Raw genomic sequence first — 17,948 nt, 5'->3', positions numbered from 1 at the left:
TTCAGGAGACTTATGCTCACATTAGGTAAAACAGAATTTATGCCCCAGGAATTTTAAAAAAATAAGATATGCAATAGTCATTAACTTTATCTTAGTACATCAAATTATATTCTCAATAAACAGCATTGGTCTGCCTCCAGTATCTGTTTGAGCCTGACTCAAAAACCACCTGGCCCTCTATGGTAGTCAGCAAACCTGCTTGGCTCTAAAGGCAATGCCTGCAGTGCTTAAGCTGCTTGTTTAACTGGCAACATTTCACTGAATCCAGCTGGAGTCAATGGGCTACAGCGAGGACCCAAACACGTCGCCAGTGAGGATGGGCTGACCTGCTGATGGAGATGGATAGGAAGACCCTGATGTCAAATGCACATCGTGACAGAGCCCCGTGACAGGGCCTTCTCTGGTCATGCAGAAACCTTCACACCAACACAGTTTCATTTGTTTCAACCACTTTCTTACAACACGAATGCTTGCCCTCCCCGCCCCACCCCCACTCCCCCACCACCTCCGTCCTAAACATACTGACAGAAGGAATGGCAAAACAAATAAATAAAGACTTAGCCTCTGCTTCAGGGAAGCTGCCTCTCCAGGTTCCCATCTTCATGGTGGCCGGGCTGGAGCTGGTAGGCCTCAGTTTTCATGGCAATTGTGGGTGTGGAGGGTGCACGCTCTTCCCTGGCCCTGGCAACAGGCTCCAGGCTTGACTGTCTCTCTCGGCCGGCCGCCCCCGGCTGTCATTGCACGAGGCCTGAGCCGTAGCTGAAGGTGTAGCTGCTGGCCAGTGAGAGGGACTGCTGGTGCTCCTCACCCTGCTCTGAGGGGTAGCTGGGAAACGTCTGTGCCCGGGACACCTTCGTTGCACCCAGGCTATGACCTGTGGGGAGTATGAAAGATGTATCAGAGAGGCAAGCCAAGGCTCAATGCTCGGGTTTGAGGCACCTTGCAAAGCAGGACTGGGATGCCCCAGCACAAAGTCATGGTGCTTTGTGTGTCTTCTGCAGCTTCCGGTGGTGCCCTGGGAGCAGATCTATCCTAGTGGGGCTGGAAAGGAGGGTTTTGGCAGCTCCTGCATCACATGTGGGCAACAGATAACCAGATGAGGCAGGAGATCCCCAGACCCAACACAGATGCCATTTAGGCTCAGGTTTTATATTCAAGTTGCAGAATATCATATCTATATATTTTATACTCTATAAAACTCAGTTATATTTCTTAGTTAAAGCTGATGCGGAACTATATTTCTTAGTTAAAGCTGATGCGGAACTAATGCACTTATTTATCTGAAGCCCTGCTTAAGTGGTAGAAGTTAAGTGGAAATGGAATATGCTCATATTGCAGAAGACTAGTTGATTAAAGGCTACTTGAGATCTTTTCTCAGTTAGATTTGAGAATTTCACACAATCATGGCTTGTTTGCTCACAGTCGGGGAGATGGAGAATCATTTATGAAAAGACATTAAAGAGCAAATGATGTCAAAAATTAGAAGCTTACTTCTATGACTTGATTCTTTGTTCAAAATTCCCGCTTGAAACTGAGATTTAATTAGTAGCTAAACGTTACATTCCATTCTGGATGCATCTTTATTCAAAGTATATTCTCTATATTTTGGAAATATATATTTAAGTTTCTATTCAAAAAGGTTTAAGAAATTGCTTTCTAAAACATTCTTTAATACATGTATTATATGTTGGAAAACAAAATACTATTTTTCTGTTGAGCACAAACTAGTAAAGAACGGCTTTAACAGGGTGTACACTTGTAAACTGAAGAATTCAGCTCATGTTAAAAGGTTCTAAAACAACTAGAAATTTTCTAGAATGCTTTAGTAGTACTCGTATTAAGAATACTGTTGACCAGACTTGGCAAAACTTTGTCATAAATGTTGTATCTGGAAAAGTTTGCCTAAAACAAGTTACTGACTGCCTCATGAGAAAAAATCACAGTTCCCCTAAATGTCTATACAAGCAATGATAGGACCAAGAGAGAAATAAAAACTAAATTAAAAACAGAATAAAACATACATCTCAGTGACACTGGAGACAAAACAACAGATGTAATTCCCAACAGCATGGTAATAGTCATAATATCCCTTTCATAATATGACCAAGAAGAATGAATTTTGCATATGTATTTTTACTGTTCACTGGGTAGACATTGGCTATCAAAACTTGACTGATATACCAAGTTTAAACATTTCTGCTTCAAGAATCTTTTGCATCAAACTGAATTAAAATGTATGGTGACCGTGATATCTGACCTGCAAAGCAAAAGCATTGAAGAGCCTGTAAATACATTGACAGTAGTCTTAAATGCTGTGTTTTGAGCAATTTTAAACTATTATATTAAGAAAAGCCTTCATACTTTTTTAATTTGAGAATTGCAGCAAAATTCCTGTTAACTTTTTTTATAAAAAATTAATTCAAAGTGAAACATTAAGTAGCATGGCAATTGGTTCTAACCTTGTGAATCAAATCTGGCATTTTTCCTTCTCAGGGAGTAAAATCATGCTTTCTTTTTGCTGGAATAATATATTTTTAAATAGTAAATTGTTGATCCATGTGAATGGCTATGGATTTTTTTCTTTAAAATAAGATAAATAAAATACGCTGAAGTGACAGTTTCCTTCAGTCCCTTTCTGTATCTCTTCCAAAAAAATGTAGAAGAAAAACAATCAGTCCTTGTGACAGTGAGCAGAAGTAGACTCTAGTTACTCAATCGAGTTCCTAAACTTAGGCCATATAGCTTCTTTTTAATTCCCTGCTGTAGAATAGTGCAGTTTTAGTGCAGTGATGAACAGTGCCGCTGCTAAACTCATTTCTAGATAAGGTATTAAGGCAGTCTTTTAGATTACTGAAGATAAATTTGAACCTATTAAGGTTAAAAGGAAATTGAATTCAGGTCTTCCATTTCTTGGATGTACACCTCAGCTGCTAGCGCATCCCTGTACCATTCTTTAAAAGAAATTTTTCAGCTGCTAAGTCTCACAACAGGACTTTTTTGGCTTCTGGAAAGAACAGTTCTATGCAAAATGTTTACTTTTATCTCATTATTTTTTAAAGAACTATATTATGACATTTAAATAAAATTATTAAAAAAATAAAAAAGGTATTTCAAATTGACTTATGACTTCTAAGTAGTAACATTTCAAAAATCAGAACCTTTTTTATAAAAATTATTTTGAGCATCCTAATTCAAAATCATAATAAATTCTTTTATCTGCATTATTACTGAAGATTATGTATATATCTGATATCTGACAGCTGATCAACTTTATGGAGCCTTGGCCATTGCAAAGTCTCCATGTTTATGTTTTATGTCAGCAGTAAGAACTGTGAAAGTAAACAGGAAAAGTTTTGCAGTAAAGAATTCTAATTCCAGTTTTCTAAGCTTCCTGCTTGAATAATATTTTCTGTGTCATTTTTTGGGGCTTAACAGGTTAAAAGGGAGGAAGGAGAACTCTTTCTGATGATTCTGTAGCTCTTTGGTTCCACAGCTGCTTTCAGGAATACAAAACTAACTCTTCTTTACAATTCTTCTGAAATCAGCATAAGAGGAATTTGATTATCGCACACTTTGTGACCTGAAGACACAAGCAGAATTGGGTAAGCTTTTTCCTGTGGCTTACGTATGAAATGCATTTTTGTTTCTGTTCTAGGATAGGACCTTGGTAAGTAATATTCAGTCTACTTCATCCCTTATTTAAACTTACTCTCAGGATCATAGAATGCAATGAAGTTGTTGTCCAAAGCAATTAAGTATGAATGATTCATAAAGGTAATTTAATGTAACCTGGAAAATTACAGCAAAATTAGATTTTTTCCTGTTGGAAGCAGAGGCATCTTATTTCATGACACAGTGCTTATTTATAACAATTCTTCAGAGGAAAAACCCGATGGTTTCCTAGTAACAGCAGTGATTGATGTACATACAAATAGATCGATCACTACTTCTAAGAGAAAACTTGCAGTACTCAGCTAAATTAAAAGAAAAAAAAAGAGGTGCAGGAATAAACTATAAAAGCTCCCATACTGCTGCTTTTTGGAAGACATTTCTCTCTCTTTCTGGGATTCAGAATTCAAATTCTTCTACAAAAAGCAGGTGCCAAACCTCTTTCTTTCCGAAAGCCAAAAAAAAATGGTCACACTTCTTTACAAATGCAAGAATTCAAGAAACTCTCTCATCTGATGTTCTCTGGTTAGAGCACTCAACTGTGATGTACAACTCCTGTGTTAAATTCCCCTCTGGGTAGGATTTGACATTACATTTTCTATAGTGGAAAAATCAGCTGAAAATGTTCCTTTCGTCCTCCTCTTTGCCCACAGCAGTTGTTCAGTTGTGCCACTGCGACTGTCTGAAAGGCTGCTTTGTGAAATAAAGCACTTTGGTCATCTGGCCTGCAAGAGAGCCCTACAAATTTGTTGCACTGGCACAGCTGAGGAGCAGGAATGAGCAGCCAAGGAGAAGAGAGGGCAGGATTTTTTTCAGATTGGCTTTGGTTCCAATTCGTTTGTGTGGGTAATGATGGCCATGAACAATATGAAATCAAATTCAGGCAAATGAAATTGACACCACGCTATTCAGCTCTCTGATGCAGGATCACTTTAAAAGCTCTGTAGCTAAGATGTTCTATCATGTATGTGTATATTCTTATATTGCAATGATTAAAAATTAATTGGAGCACAGACTGCATCAGCTTCTGTTGAAGATCCCTCTAAGTACCTCATATTAGATAGTTACTAGATGAAATAAAGAAACAGTCTTTTGCAGCTGCACAGCAAGCTTTCTTCTGGGATTTCCTAACCCCTGAACAGATGACTTTACAAACAAAACGATTTTCTTCTAATGCAGTTTTACTTTGCTAACTAATAATAACACACTTTATCTTTTAAAATAAAACTTGGCACTTCCCAAGATTGAAGTCATTAAACTAACGCCAATTAGATATTTTAGATATTATTTTGGATATTTGTACATGGAAGTGGCTGTGAGAATTTAAGAAGGCAAAAATACTTTGATTGTAAACGTTACAGAAAAACATAATTGTTGAAAAGAAATTTTGAGGAATCGGTCAATGTAAGCTAAGACTGAATTAAAAAAAAAAAAAAAAAAAAAAAGAAGAAGAAAAGTGTGAAGCACTTTCCACAATGTAAAGCAATCTCTACTTTAGAAATATCCACTGGAAAATTCTGTAGTTCTCAATGAATAGAACAGTCCAGAATCCACTGAAAATGAGGTTTCATCCACAAAGGATGGTGCAAAGAGGTGGAAAAAAACCCAGCAGTTAGCTAACAAATTTCATTTCAGGAATGAAATGTTAGTAAGAAACGTTTGTTCTTTGTTGTTTACCCACAGATTTCTCACTGGACAACAAATGCAGCTCTTCAGACAGAAATGTTCATAGAACCAATACCAGCCTTTAGTTTAGATTTATGTCCTCTAAAGGCTTTTCCAACAGCTGTGAAATCTCCTAGGTATATGAGAGGTGTTCCACAGATTGACCTGAGGATATGGTTTCAATGGGGAAGGGTATATTGAGATGGTTCAAGCTTTAATATTCTTTGTTAAGATGGGACGAAATGGGGAGAGGTTGTAGCTATGCAGTGAAAGTCCACTACAGGAAAAAAAAATGTTGTTGTAAGAAACTAAATGACTAAAACTGCTTATTTCTGATAGAAGCTTTTATTCTTCTAAGAGCTTTTGTTGCAAAGAAATAGAGTCCACATTTTATTTTGGATTAAAAAAAAATGGTTCTCAAAAAAACTCAACCCTGCTACAATCTGAAATCTGTTAAGTGGCTATTATTGCAACAGAAAAGATACTTTCATTTAAGGCAGAAAATAAATGATTGCTGTTGTCCTATTTATAAATTGATACTGGTTAAAATTCTGCCAGCTCTCTCTATTGAATATACAGTGTCTTCTATTGAGCTATTGATGACAAAGCAGCTTTTCCTTTTCTGCTGTTAGATGATTGGAATAACTAAAGCAAAGTTTCATAGCAGGACAAACTGCCACAGAGGAAAACATTTATTTTGCAGTAACTATGCGGTTGGATTGGAAGGGCATTAATTGGCACAGTGATTATTGTGCTGTCACTCACAAAAAAATTCAACGGAAGGGAGCAGATGGAAACTGAAAAATAGCATAAAGTATATTACAGCACATTGATTTTCATGCACTCATTGAAAGTGAAACTGTGGGCCTCTTTCAATTCTAAATAAAGACATACACATTCTCTCTTGAATTTAACTGCTGTTGGAATTAAAAGCCACGTGAGCACAGCTGGGCTCCAATTTTTAATATTTTCTAAAACGATTTTGTATTTCATTTCATTAAATATTTTTGAAAGGAAAAAGTATATTTGAAAATATTACTTTTGAAACATTATAAAATGTGAAGTTTTTTATTAGAAACATTTTACTACAAATAATTCAAATCAAGATAGTATAAATTGATCCTAGAAGATACAGTAAAATATGTTAAGAGAATGTATATATTAAAAGAATGCATGTAAAAAAGCCCTCCAACATTAAATATTTAATCTTTACATAACCATTTTAATTTTGTTTAGAATTTTAAGTGAAATGAATAATATTTTTTTGCTAACATCAAGATCAGTCAGTACCTGAATAGAATACATTTGGCACAGAGTTTTATCACTTTCCAGAACAGGAAGACTGTTATTTATTTTAATTTTTTTAGCACTGTTATGAGATCATGCTCTAGAAAGGAAGAAATTTTACTTGTGCGAGTGGAAAAGAATGTAAAACTGGCAGTTTAAAACAGATACATTTATAATATATCCAATTGTTGCATCTTAAGGAAGAAGTTTTTAACATGGCAATTTTGGCACAAGAATACGAGAGGTTTATGATAAACACATTTCCAAGGCGGTATTTTGAAACCAAAGATGCATGTCCTTGTTTCAAAACCTACAAATAAAGCTCATTGCTTTTAAAAATTATGTACAGAGAAATGAGAATTATTTTATTCATACTTCTGCCTAAAAGAGCAAGTATTGCTCTACACTACATTGAATCACATAACTAAAGCTAATGTACTGTCTAGGCGGCAGATTGGTTGTTTAATAGATTAACTGTAGTTTTGTGTTGCAAGACAGTGCTTTTAAATACCTCACTCTCCAATTTAAACTATATTTTACCTTCAAAATCCACTCTCTTCTCAAGACTACTTAAGCTCTCAGAAGATACAGCTGTTGTACGGAACATCAACCATGTTTTTCACAAAGACAAATAGCTTTACCTTGCCTCTGCCTTTAATTGATTATTCTTCATCCACTTGGCATTTTTTTTCTAGTAATGAATCTTTTTATTTACAGCACCAGCTTTCTATGTCTCTGTCTGTTTATAAAGGGAGGAATGCCCTCTACTTAAATTCTCCATCTACTTGCATGCTCACATTACCAATATTCTTTCCCCTTTTTTTCCCTATCCTGCAACCAAAATACAATACGCATTTGAGAAAAAGTAATCTATCCTGCATCTCATCAGTTTTTGTGCTCCTCTGTAATACATATTGGTATGCCTGCATGCCACAATCAAAGAGAGATTAAATAAAGAAAGTATCCAAGCAGAGTGGCAATATGTTTAGTCCCACACTCTAAGCCAACATACAGACAAGAACAGAAATCTTGTACTTTCCCTCTTCTTGTTGTCTTCCACATACAGACTGCAGTGGTCTTCACAAAGATGAACTCGTTTCTTCTTTCCAGCTTTTTGTACTTGTGTTAGTGCTACATATTAGAACTGCTTCTTCCCTACCCTGTTCTCAGTCCAGCTCCTTGACTTCAACAAATTGAAGGAAGCATAATAATCATGTTCTCATTTAACACAAAATTAGGCTATGGCCCAAGTTTGCTTCAAAATAGTTTGTCAGATGAAAGCTGTCAGATAGAAGGATTTTCCAAGGTCAGTTTCAAACATTCTGCAAAAGTGAAATTTTCTGCAATGATGCTTTGATTATCAATCATAAAGTATTTAACAGAGAAACCTGTTCTAAGCAAGCCTTGCAGTGAACAAGCAGTTGGAGCAAATTACTTCCGAAGCTGTTTTCTATCCCAAACTATTCTTTGGTATGATACAATACTTCATTTTCATCCATTTTGCTTTCTGAAAGGAAACAAACTACTTTGTTTTAGATCACTTAGCAAAAACACCCATCTGGTTTTCATGGCACACTAATTAAGAGACCTGGGATTTTCTCTGAATCACTATACATATGATAAAAATTGTGCATGATAGAGAAGTGACTACAGGCAGAGCTTTTGTTTTATAATGACAGATACAGGTATTATGACCTCAAAGAAAAGCTTTTGAGGGGAAATATGTGCAATTCAATAGTGAAATGTGTCAAAATGATCAACAGGTTACTTAAGATTCTTATTATGATCTTTAATGAGTGCCCTAACAAAGCTGCCTGAGAAGGCCAAACACGCTGTGCAAGGTGGCTAGCATCCCCAGCCTAATTTATTATTTCAGCCACAGACTCAGTCAACCAGAAAGTAATACAAAGCATTCCACATAAGCTGCAGGAATAAGGTTTATTATGAGAATAATAACTTTGTTCCTGAACTCTATGCCTGTCCAAAGTAAAGTAAAATAATTGCGTTTACCATGAAAGTAAAGAGAAACTATGCATTTTTAACAAATGCAGGCACTTTCATTGAGCTCAAGATCTAACGAACTTTTTAAACAGAAACAAAACTGAGACATTTTGTGTTAGTGACACTAAGTATGGCTAAGTATATACTGCTAGTAATACTGAGTATTACTAACTTTAATAAGCAAATGGAAGAGATAAAATTACTGCTGGTGTCTATTACTTTTACTGCAAGGAACATTTGAATTGAATAAGAATGCTGAGAAATGACAAGATGACAGAAAAAAAAAAAAAGGAAATAAGAAAATGCTCTGGTCCTAAATGCATATGGGAAAGGCTAAAATAGAAGAGTGAGAAAATAGCTAAGAAAAGCTCAGTTAAGAAGAAATTGATTTGTCTTTACAACACTTTGCCTTATGGGGACATAACAAACCAGCAAAATGAACCACTGGGAAAAATTATCTTTCTAGTGGAAAAATTCAAAAGTGAGGAAAATATAGAAGTAGTGAAATAAACAAATGCAAATGATAGCTAAAGTGGTGTGGACTACTTTGGCTCGAGTAATGAATCATTTTCTGCTATCTTTAAGTAGGTTAAGCTCTACTCTTCACTGTCTTCTTTCGCTTTTGGTTCTTGTGTAAAAGGATAGCAAGTCATTATACGAGACAACAGGTTGCTGATCTCTGTACATAAACGGATTTTGAGTATATATTTTTTTTTTCCTCCTTGAAACTTATATCTACCAGAGGAATTGAAAAAAGACATCTATGTATGCAGCGTTATCACCTTGGTTTACTAATTTGTTAACTCACTGTTGATTTTTTCTGTCCTAAAAATATTTTTACTGCATTTTTATCAAAGCTAAATGTCCAGTCAAAACATGGAATTATCACTTGCCATGTTAAAAAAATGATGAGCCTCTACATCTGCCACTGATTTAGCATGAAGAATCTTACTAAGAATGTATGCAAAAATGCAAATTTATACACTGCATATCAGTTTGATCATATAGAGTATCTCACTGTTAAATATTTATTGCATTTCAAATCATGTTGACATTTCCCCTTGGATACACTAAGCAAAAAAAACAACAGCTACAAAGAAATAAAGAGATTTTCTCAAACTACAGAGTTGAAGTGAAATAATGGATTTCTAATTTCATATTAAAATATCTAAATCAAAATGAAGAAAAAAAAGTCTAATTGACAAAAAATGTTTAATGTAGAGATAGTGAGGATACTGCTTTTGAAAATGGAATGCTACTGGAGGCTGATTGATCAGAACTGTTCAGTCTTCTTGGTGTTATAGTTCTGTTGATCTTTAGTGTGGCCAGTATTTCTTTGCTTGGTAGCATTTTCATTATAAATGCTACATTCACAAAGATTTATAAGTGGCCTATAAAGAGTTGCCATAAAATGAAACTCAGTACATGGGTTCTGAAGCCAGAAAACAAATCTGGTCTGACAGGATGGAGTGTGTATGATTTTAACCACATTTTACTCTCTAAGTAAAATACAGTTTTGATTTGAAAAAATGAAAATAAAAAGTGTCAAGCAGTACAGTTTACATTGCTTAGCATAGGAAAAGGTATGGATAATGGATTTACAGCACTCCAAACAGATACCTATTCTACAAATATTAATTTTCAAAAGACAATTTTATCATTGAGTATCATGTGAGATCTAAACACATATAAAACATGAAGACTAAGGCATTTAGTGTGAGTGTGGTGGTACAGCTTAGCTGTTCTTTTGTCTCTTACAGCAGGTTTCTTGGCACACCTGATAAGCAAGAGAAACGTGGAAATAAACAGTAACAAAACCTAACCCTTACCAAAACTCAAATCCAAACCAACTAACCAAAACCAATATTCAGACCCAAACTCAAAACATGCTTAACGTCTGCTTGACTTCCATTGTGGAGTCTGATGTTTTCCAGTTCTGGACTGTTCAAAGGCAGGAATGGCCAGCTGTTAAAAATGGTTACAATGTATAATAAGAGCATGTATTTTAGTGTCAATTATGTCTTAGATGACTTTAGAAAATTTTTGCACTGCAGCTTTGGTCTCATTTGAGCTGTATTCCTCACTGCACAAAAGTAGCTAAAATCATCAGCTGTTTTGGCCATATACTTCTACCTCCATTACAGACTTACCCTGTTATTGCACTTCATTAGTTATTTGAGGATGAACTACAGTTCCAGCTCCAAAGAAAGTAAAAATTCTTGGACTTTGTTGAACTTTTGTCATTTAAGGAACATTGAACTTACGGTGCAACATGGAGAATTAGTCTTGCTTACATTTATTTTTCCAAGAAGCGTGGGAGGGAGTGGTTTGTAGGTGGTAAAAATTTAATACCCAGTGTAATAAAATGAGTTAGACTGGTTTATTGAGGAGGCAAGTGATGGGTGCTACCACGTGACAATTTGCATCACTTTGTGGACATTTGAAAGCACCTTCCTTCAGAGCTGTTTGCCTCCAGAAGATAGTGCTTACGAGTGTTTACTGATGGAAGATCTGACCTGTGACTAAATAGCTCCAGCATGGTACGGGAAAATTGGGGAATGTGTCCTGTGAAAAACAGGATGCAGGTGGGCATCCCTGCTCCCTCTCATCTCTTGCAAGGCCTGGAGGATGGGAACAAAGGAGTTTCTGCCAAGATCCCAGAGCCAGAAGCTGCCACTCCAAGGAGAGCTGACTCAACCACTTTGGATTTGAGCTGTCACTCCAAAGAGAGCTGACTCGACCACTTTGGACTTATTACAAATAAGTTGGTACTACCATTGAAAACTCATCGTCTTCAATGGAACAAATCCCGATGACACCACTACTGAAGACAAATGACTGAAATATGAACCACACTGGATCCATAGCGGTGACTATCTGTTTCTTGCTTCCTACAAAGTCTCCTTGTTTCTCTTTCCTATCTTTTCTATTCCCCTCCTTCCCTTCCCCATCTCCTTGAATAACTAGATTTGTAAACTGGTCGGACCAACACTTGAACCATTGTTTCTTAATCTCTTGCCAGGTATACAGATATCAAAGAACATCCTTTCCCCTCCTATAAATTAGAGTCAGGCATTTACACACAAAAGAGAAAATAATTCAGTTTAGATGACAATATCACTACATGTTTAATGTCTGTTTATAAGATGAAGTTTTAACATTCTATCAGAAAAAGTAATTAATGTAAGGCATTTAGTGTGAGTGTGGTGGTACAGCTTAGCTGTTCTTTTTTGCAATCCATTGTGGATTTTGTAATCTATTGTGTGTTTATTTTATATTCCAGAGAGGTAATGTAATCTGAGATAATAATTGAATAGAAAAAAAGAAGAGTTGTTTTTCTATTTCTAACACCTTTAAGATTTGGATATTTCTTAGTCATTGCTTTATTTGCCTGAAGCAGACTTTTTGAATATTTTCTGAAGATAACAACTTAATGGTCCCTGCAGTTTCACAGGATTTAGTTCAGATTTCTCATATGAAGCAGTGAACCCAGGCATGATTCACCAAACAGAAATAAAGAACCCTTCCTATCTAAGATATCTCAGGGCTCAGACACCAAGTTATCATGATATAAAAATTCAGCTCAAGTAGGACAGTTTGACATCGACTTGGTAAAATCTAAGCAACTTGAGCAAATTCGGTGTTCTTATCTTACAGGACTCCACCTTCAGCTATCTCAACAGATGTGATGCCAAATGCTGACATGGTAACAGTGACCTGTTCTAATCACTGCTATTTAACTGAAGGTGTTACCATCTCCATGCTCTGTTCAGTGTCCAGACTGAGAATTAGTTTTCTTCCATGAATAAAGTTTGCATTATATTTAAAAATACTAATTTACTTATGATCATTAAAAACACCACCTCAAATTTCATTAATTTATTTACTTTCATTTCCTTACTTAGCCAAGTATTCTCTTGAGATAAACCAACACATATTGATCTGAATTAGAAATTCTACAATTCTCAGATGAGAAATACATACGCTGTAAAGAAAAAAAAATACAGAAAATTGATTTATGATAGATAGTTAAGGCAAATTTGGGGTCAGAGAAATTCTCTAAGCATTAGGAAATTTGATAAAACTAATTTAGGGGACAGATGCGCCAGATGACCAAATGTTTCTGTGCCTTCTTTTGAGTCACTGGGTCTCAAGGCCATAGTAACGGTAGATCAGTTTACTATATACATATAGCTCTAACCCAGCAGGAAAATTCCTAGTCCTCTTTTCACAGCTAGACTTCTATGCAGGCACTGAAGGCACTGGGAACAAAGGGAAGTCTTCTGTCTGTATTGACCTTAATAGCACCTTGAATTCTTTCTTTTCTTGCAGAGATTAGAAAGAAAAAATATGTGGAAACAAGGCAGTTCACACAGGCTAAACAAATTATTTTCCTCTATAATTTATTCTCTAAAATGAAGAAGTTCATTGATTTTAGATTATATAAATTTAATTGGAATAAAGTAGATGCCTAAAACATCAATGAAGCACTCAGGAAAGTTAATCCATTTTTCATGACTCTATAAATAATTTCTTCTAGCTGTAAAAGCCTTCAATTACCCACTAAGAAATCAAAAACAATGGTTGTAATTCACTGAGGGATGCAAGTGATGTTCTTTTGCTTTTTTCCTGAAAGGGAATTCACAGTGATTCAGTGTGAGCAAGCTGTGTCATTTTCATCCGACTTGTGTAAAGCTAGAGGAAATGAGCAGAGGTAAATCTTAGAAGGGTATCAAACAACTTGATGTGCTTTTGTCTAGAGATGGGAGGGGTCCTTTTTCCTTTATTCTCTTGGACCACATTAGAAACAAATTAAGTCAAAGCACTTATTTCAACCCCCAACACACACACAAATAAGCAAAAATATATAAAAAGAACTTAAAAAACATCAGTAATACTAAGACACATAGGAATCACCATCCAAGTGTCTAGAAATTTGTTACTAACTCCATAAATATTCCATTATATTTGGTCTATTTTCTTTCTCACCTTATTAAGGATATTTTTTTTTCAGCCACTCCTTTCATGAACACTTGCATTGCAAAAACCATAAAAGCAGTGCAGCAGCAGTGCCTTCAACAGCTTTCATTAGTCCTAACAGACTTGTAGAGAGTGCTGACAAAAAATAGTGGATTCTGGCAAATCAGTTGACTAACCTGCTGAAAACATAAGTTAAGAAAGAAGAGTAATGTGGCACTGGATCCAGGATCTCTTTCTCCCTTTTATTTCTCTTTTGTTTTCTTTTTCCTCTTTTCTCTTAAAATTATTAAGGAATGCTAGGCCTACTAGAATTTCCTATAAAACTGCACAACTTAGGTAGATGTTGTGGCAGGGCCAATGCATATAGGATAACTGCTTTGTAGATAATTCCTATTAAAGTTGATCTTTTTTCCACTTATGTATGGACCTTGATGTCATTTCACCTTAATCTAACCAAGGGGATTGCAAATCTGGTCACTCATCCCTTCTTTCACAAGCAGGATGTGAGAAAGAGAAATAGCATAGAGAACCTACTTCGTAATTTCTGAATGAAATCTGGATTTCACTGTTTCATTTCATCATTTGTGTATGGTTAGAACTTGTTCCATATGGCTAAACCATCCAGTGATTTACTCACTTTCAGCTATTGGCATCAACTCAAAGGCAGGTGAAATTCACAGCAGCCTTTTGTGTACTGCTGCTCAGAATACACTAGACCACAGAAATGACTAAAATCAGCTTTGCCTTGTGCCTTTCCACTGCCTTGGCCTGCTGCTTTTTATGCTATTTCTATTCAGATTTCTATCATGTCAGAACAGCATATACTAGATAAGCATACAATATGAGATGGTATTCTTGAGTTACAGCGCTGCTTTTCATGAACACTGTAAAACTCACTGACTTGCATGTAAAGTTCTAAGTTTATTAGTACAGCTCTAAAAGGAGGGAGATAAATATTAGAATATAAACAGATTTCCATAGGGACAAAAATGTGAATTTAGAGAACTGGAGATCAACTGTGATTTAAAAAGTAGCTAATGCACAACTTTAGTAGAAATTAATCTGAATGTACTGTATCTAATGAAACGTGGTGACATACTTTTATAATAAGGCAAAACGGCAGCTGGCAAACCTGAGCTGTATAGGTACTGACTCTAAGTTGTAAGCATAAAGCCAAATTAAAATTAAAAATATATATTCTCTATTTTATGAACATACCAAAGACACTTTTAAGGGAAAAAATTACAAACAAACAGGCAAACAAACAACTCCACCAAAACAAACTAAAAAGCAAACAAACCCACAACAAAACAAAACAAAACTCAACGAAGCAACTAAAAAAAAAAAAAAAAAGGTTATGGTTTTTTTTTCGTTTTGTTTTTCCAGTTATTTTCAACTTATATCTTTATAGCTCCTCTCCAATCTCCAGGAAAAATAATAATTAAAAATTACTAATTTTAAGGGCTTTCATTCATCACCCATTTAAACTGAATAAAGGAACGCAGAGGAATTATTAGCTGTTCTTAGCTACAGAGCAGTTCTTAGCTGAGTTCTTGAGCTACAAGAGCTGAGGTGTGAGATAACTCCCATAGAGCAAGAATGCTATTAACAGCAAAATATAAATAATTTATACTATCAGAAGAACAAAACCAAAAATCTTTGTGTTATAATAACACACGTTAGTGATGAATGCACCATCCTGATTATTCAGGACATTGATTCTGCATCATAAAATCACCATTAAGTTCCAAAGCTAGGACTTGCAGTTAAAATAATTTTATGTATATAGTCTTGCAGCTGCAGACATGAGAGCTACTAATGAAAAGATGAGAGTGTTACATATATCTTGAAATCATTGTCTCACAGAAACAGATTTTACAACCTTTTAAGATTTCATATATGTGTATTTTTTCATAAATGTGAGAACAGGGTCCAGGTAACAGCTTCTTCCCCTTTTGTTTCTTTAGGATGGATATTTCACGAAATAGAGGCGTAGTTATAGAAGCCTCTAAAATAGCTAAGAAACTGATATACAAGCTCAAAATGTAAACTAGCAAGAACTCACTACTAAAACCCCTAGCTTCTGAAATGCACTTTGAAAGGCAAAACAAAATTAAACAAGCATTTCTGCTTTTTAAACAGCCTCATGGGAACAATCATATGGTAAAAAAGGATTTCTCTGGGGGCATGGAATCTGTCTGTCCATTTGCTTTAGAAGGTAATCAGGAACTGACTTTAAAAGACAACTGGCAAGCTGTATGAATTTCAGAAGGCATTCAGACTGAAGTCTTTGAGAATATATGCTTTACTCCTGTAAGTGTGCTTTTCAGAAGATATTCAGGAATTTTAGTAGAGGCGATGAGCAAGGAGAGATTTAAGTCTTTGGTTGGGTAACTAGAAACAACTCAGGGAGCTGGGCTACCACAGTGTATTACCATGTAAAACCATCCTATCACACAAACCAAACAAAGGGAGGAAATACCTTGTTCAATACCTTTAGAAACAGAGGCATCTCCTAATCAGTACTAAACTGTTACTTTCCTGTGAAAATAAGGAATTCGTAGCAGCAAGGAGCACGCTGACAAACACACTGTCACTGTTTCTGCCAGTTAGCTAGTTCTCTTCATTTTAGAAATCAATTGCCTTGAAAAAAGTAGCAAATATGTCACAATATCTTGCAGTTCTTAACTCCAAAATGCACTCCAAAAGGATTCCGATGGGAAAGGAAAAGGATAAGGAAAGGAAAAAGGAAAGAGAAAGAATCTCTCTAGCATACGCTTTTTTTTTTTTTTTTTTTGTGTGTGTGTGTGTGTGTGTGTGTGTGTGTGTGTCTTTGAGCTCTTGAGTCGCATAAGAGAAAGAAAAAAAAAGTGATGTAATATCAATTGCGCTTCAACAGCAACACATTTGCAAGAAATGCAGATGAGGAAAGGGAAGTACTTTAATGTTTTAACTTGGAACTGAATAAAGAATGCAGATAGTGTCCTTCACTAAGATTACAAAACAGAGGCATCATCTGACAGAAAGCACATCCCTCTTCTCATAAGTAGGATGTGATTTTTGGTTTATTGTGCATTACTCTTTGACCAGAGACTTCATGTCTACTGTAATCACTTCATTTTGCAATGGATCCATTCTTTTCAATTCTTTCAGTGCCATATTTTTGCCTAACAAATCCTAGTATATATGTATTTTTTAACTTACCAACAAGAAACCAGTGAGTGTAATTTTAAATGCTGAGCAATACCAAACCAAACAGCTAAAAAGGGTATGTTCCTTGCTTAACCCATCTGTAATGCAGTAGGTATAAGGCTGGGAAGTTTCCAGGCTTGTAATCTTTCTTCCCAAAACATCATACAGAGGGCAAAGCATTCTTTTCATTACTCTGTAGTAAAAGCACTGTTCTACTTCTGGGTGATCAGAGGTAAGGCATAGGAATGGAATACAGTCCTTTTTAGCAAGACAGAAAGCATGTTGCCAACCAGAGCCTTTTCTTATCTTCCTCCTATTAGTATTATCTTCTGCATCTAGCTCCTGCCTCACTGGAAATTACTAGAGCACAGAACTATTGCAGCAATCTTTATTGCTAAGTTAAATGACAGTAAATGTGCATATGCAAAAGATAGGAGGACTTTGGCAAATGGTGCTGGCTGATGTATTCATTAGCAGCTTGTTCCTTGTGACTGTCTCAACGCTTTCTTTTTTTTTTAAACTTATTTCTCCACTGTATGCAACATTTACAGTTATTTATCAAGTTAAGAGGTCCTTCATTTTTGAAAAACAATCTCCAGATGCTAGTCTTTTAACAAATTGCTTGAGTTTGCATCGCTATTCATTTTAGATGACAAAATATTTATCTATTCAGCAGTTACATGAAAAGGAATAACTTTACCCCTTCTGGCAAGCATATTTCTTTGCTTATCTTTGAGAAATCTTCTGAATACTTAAAATTCAACAGAATTCAAACATATTCATTCTGTCTGATAGATGAAAATAGATATTTTTCCATTTGTTTTTGTTCAACTTAACTGAATACAAATTGAAAAACTGGTCAGTGATAGATGACAAAAGAGGCCTATCTGCCTTCATTAAATTTGAAGAAATATTAATTTCAATATCAAACTAAAAACACTACATTTTTCACTTGTACTTGCTAATCATTCAAGTACTGTGAAGAAACAGTTGATGATGGAAAACTGAATTTCACTAAGGGTTCATATGTCCATTATTTCCATATCATTATAATTTGTTTTTTAACTTCACCAGCAATGTCAGACAGACGTTTTTCATTGAGGGTTACAAAGTAACCTGTGGTAAAAATATTGAAAATATTTTTAAGAATAAAT

The 17,948-nt window shown here is 35.4% G+C and overlaps 1 protein-coding gene across 1 annotated transcript in view; it reads right to left on the bottom strand.

Moving 5' to 3' along the window:
- Positions 1–734: 734 nt before the first annotated feature.
- The window catches only part of DOK6 (docking protein 6), a gene marked incomplete at both ends in the record, with an annotated part of 234,919 nt that continues 217,705 nt past the window's right edge, over positions 735–17,948 (bottom strand). Inside the window, one exon of the mRNA XM_079533609.1 lies at positions 735–867. Within this exon, the coding sequence (XP_079389735.1) occupies positions 735–867 (133 nt within the window). The remainder of the gene's footprint in view (positions 868–17,948) is intronic.

This window comes from Tetrao urogallus (assembly GCF_951394365.1).
Source record: "Tetrao urogallus genome assembly, chromosome: 3".
Lineage (NCBI taxonomy): Eukaryota > Metazoa > Chordata > Aves > Galliformes > Phasianidae > Tetrao > Tetrao urogallus.
This window is presented reverse-complemented; position numbering and strand designations above follow the sequence as displayed.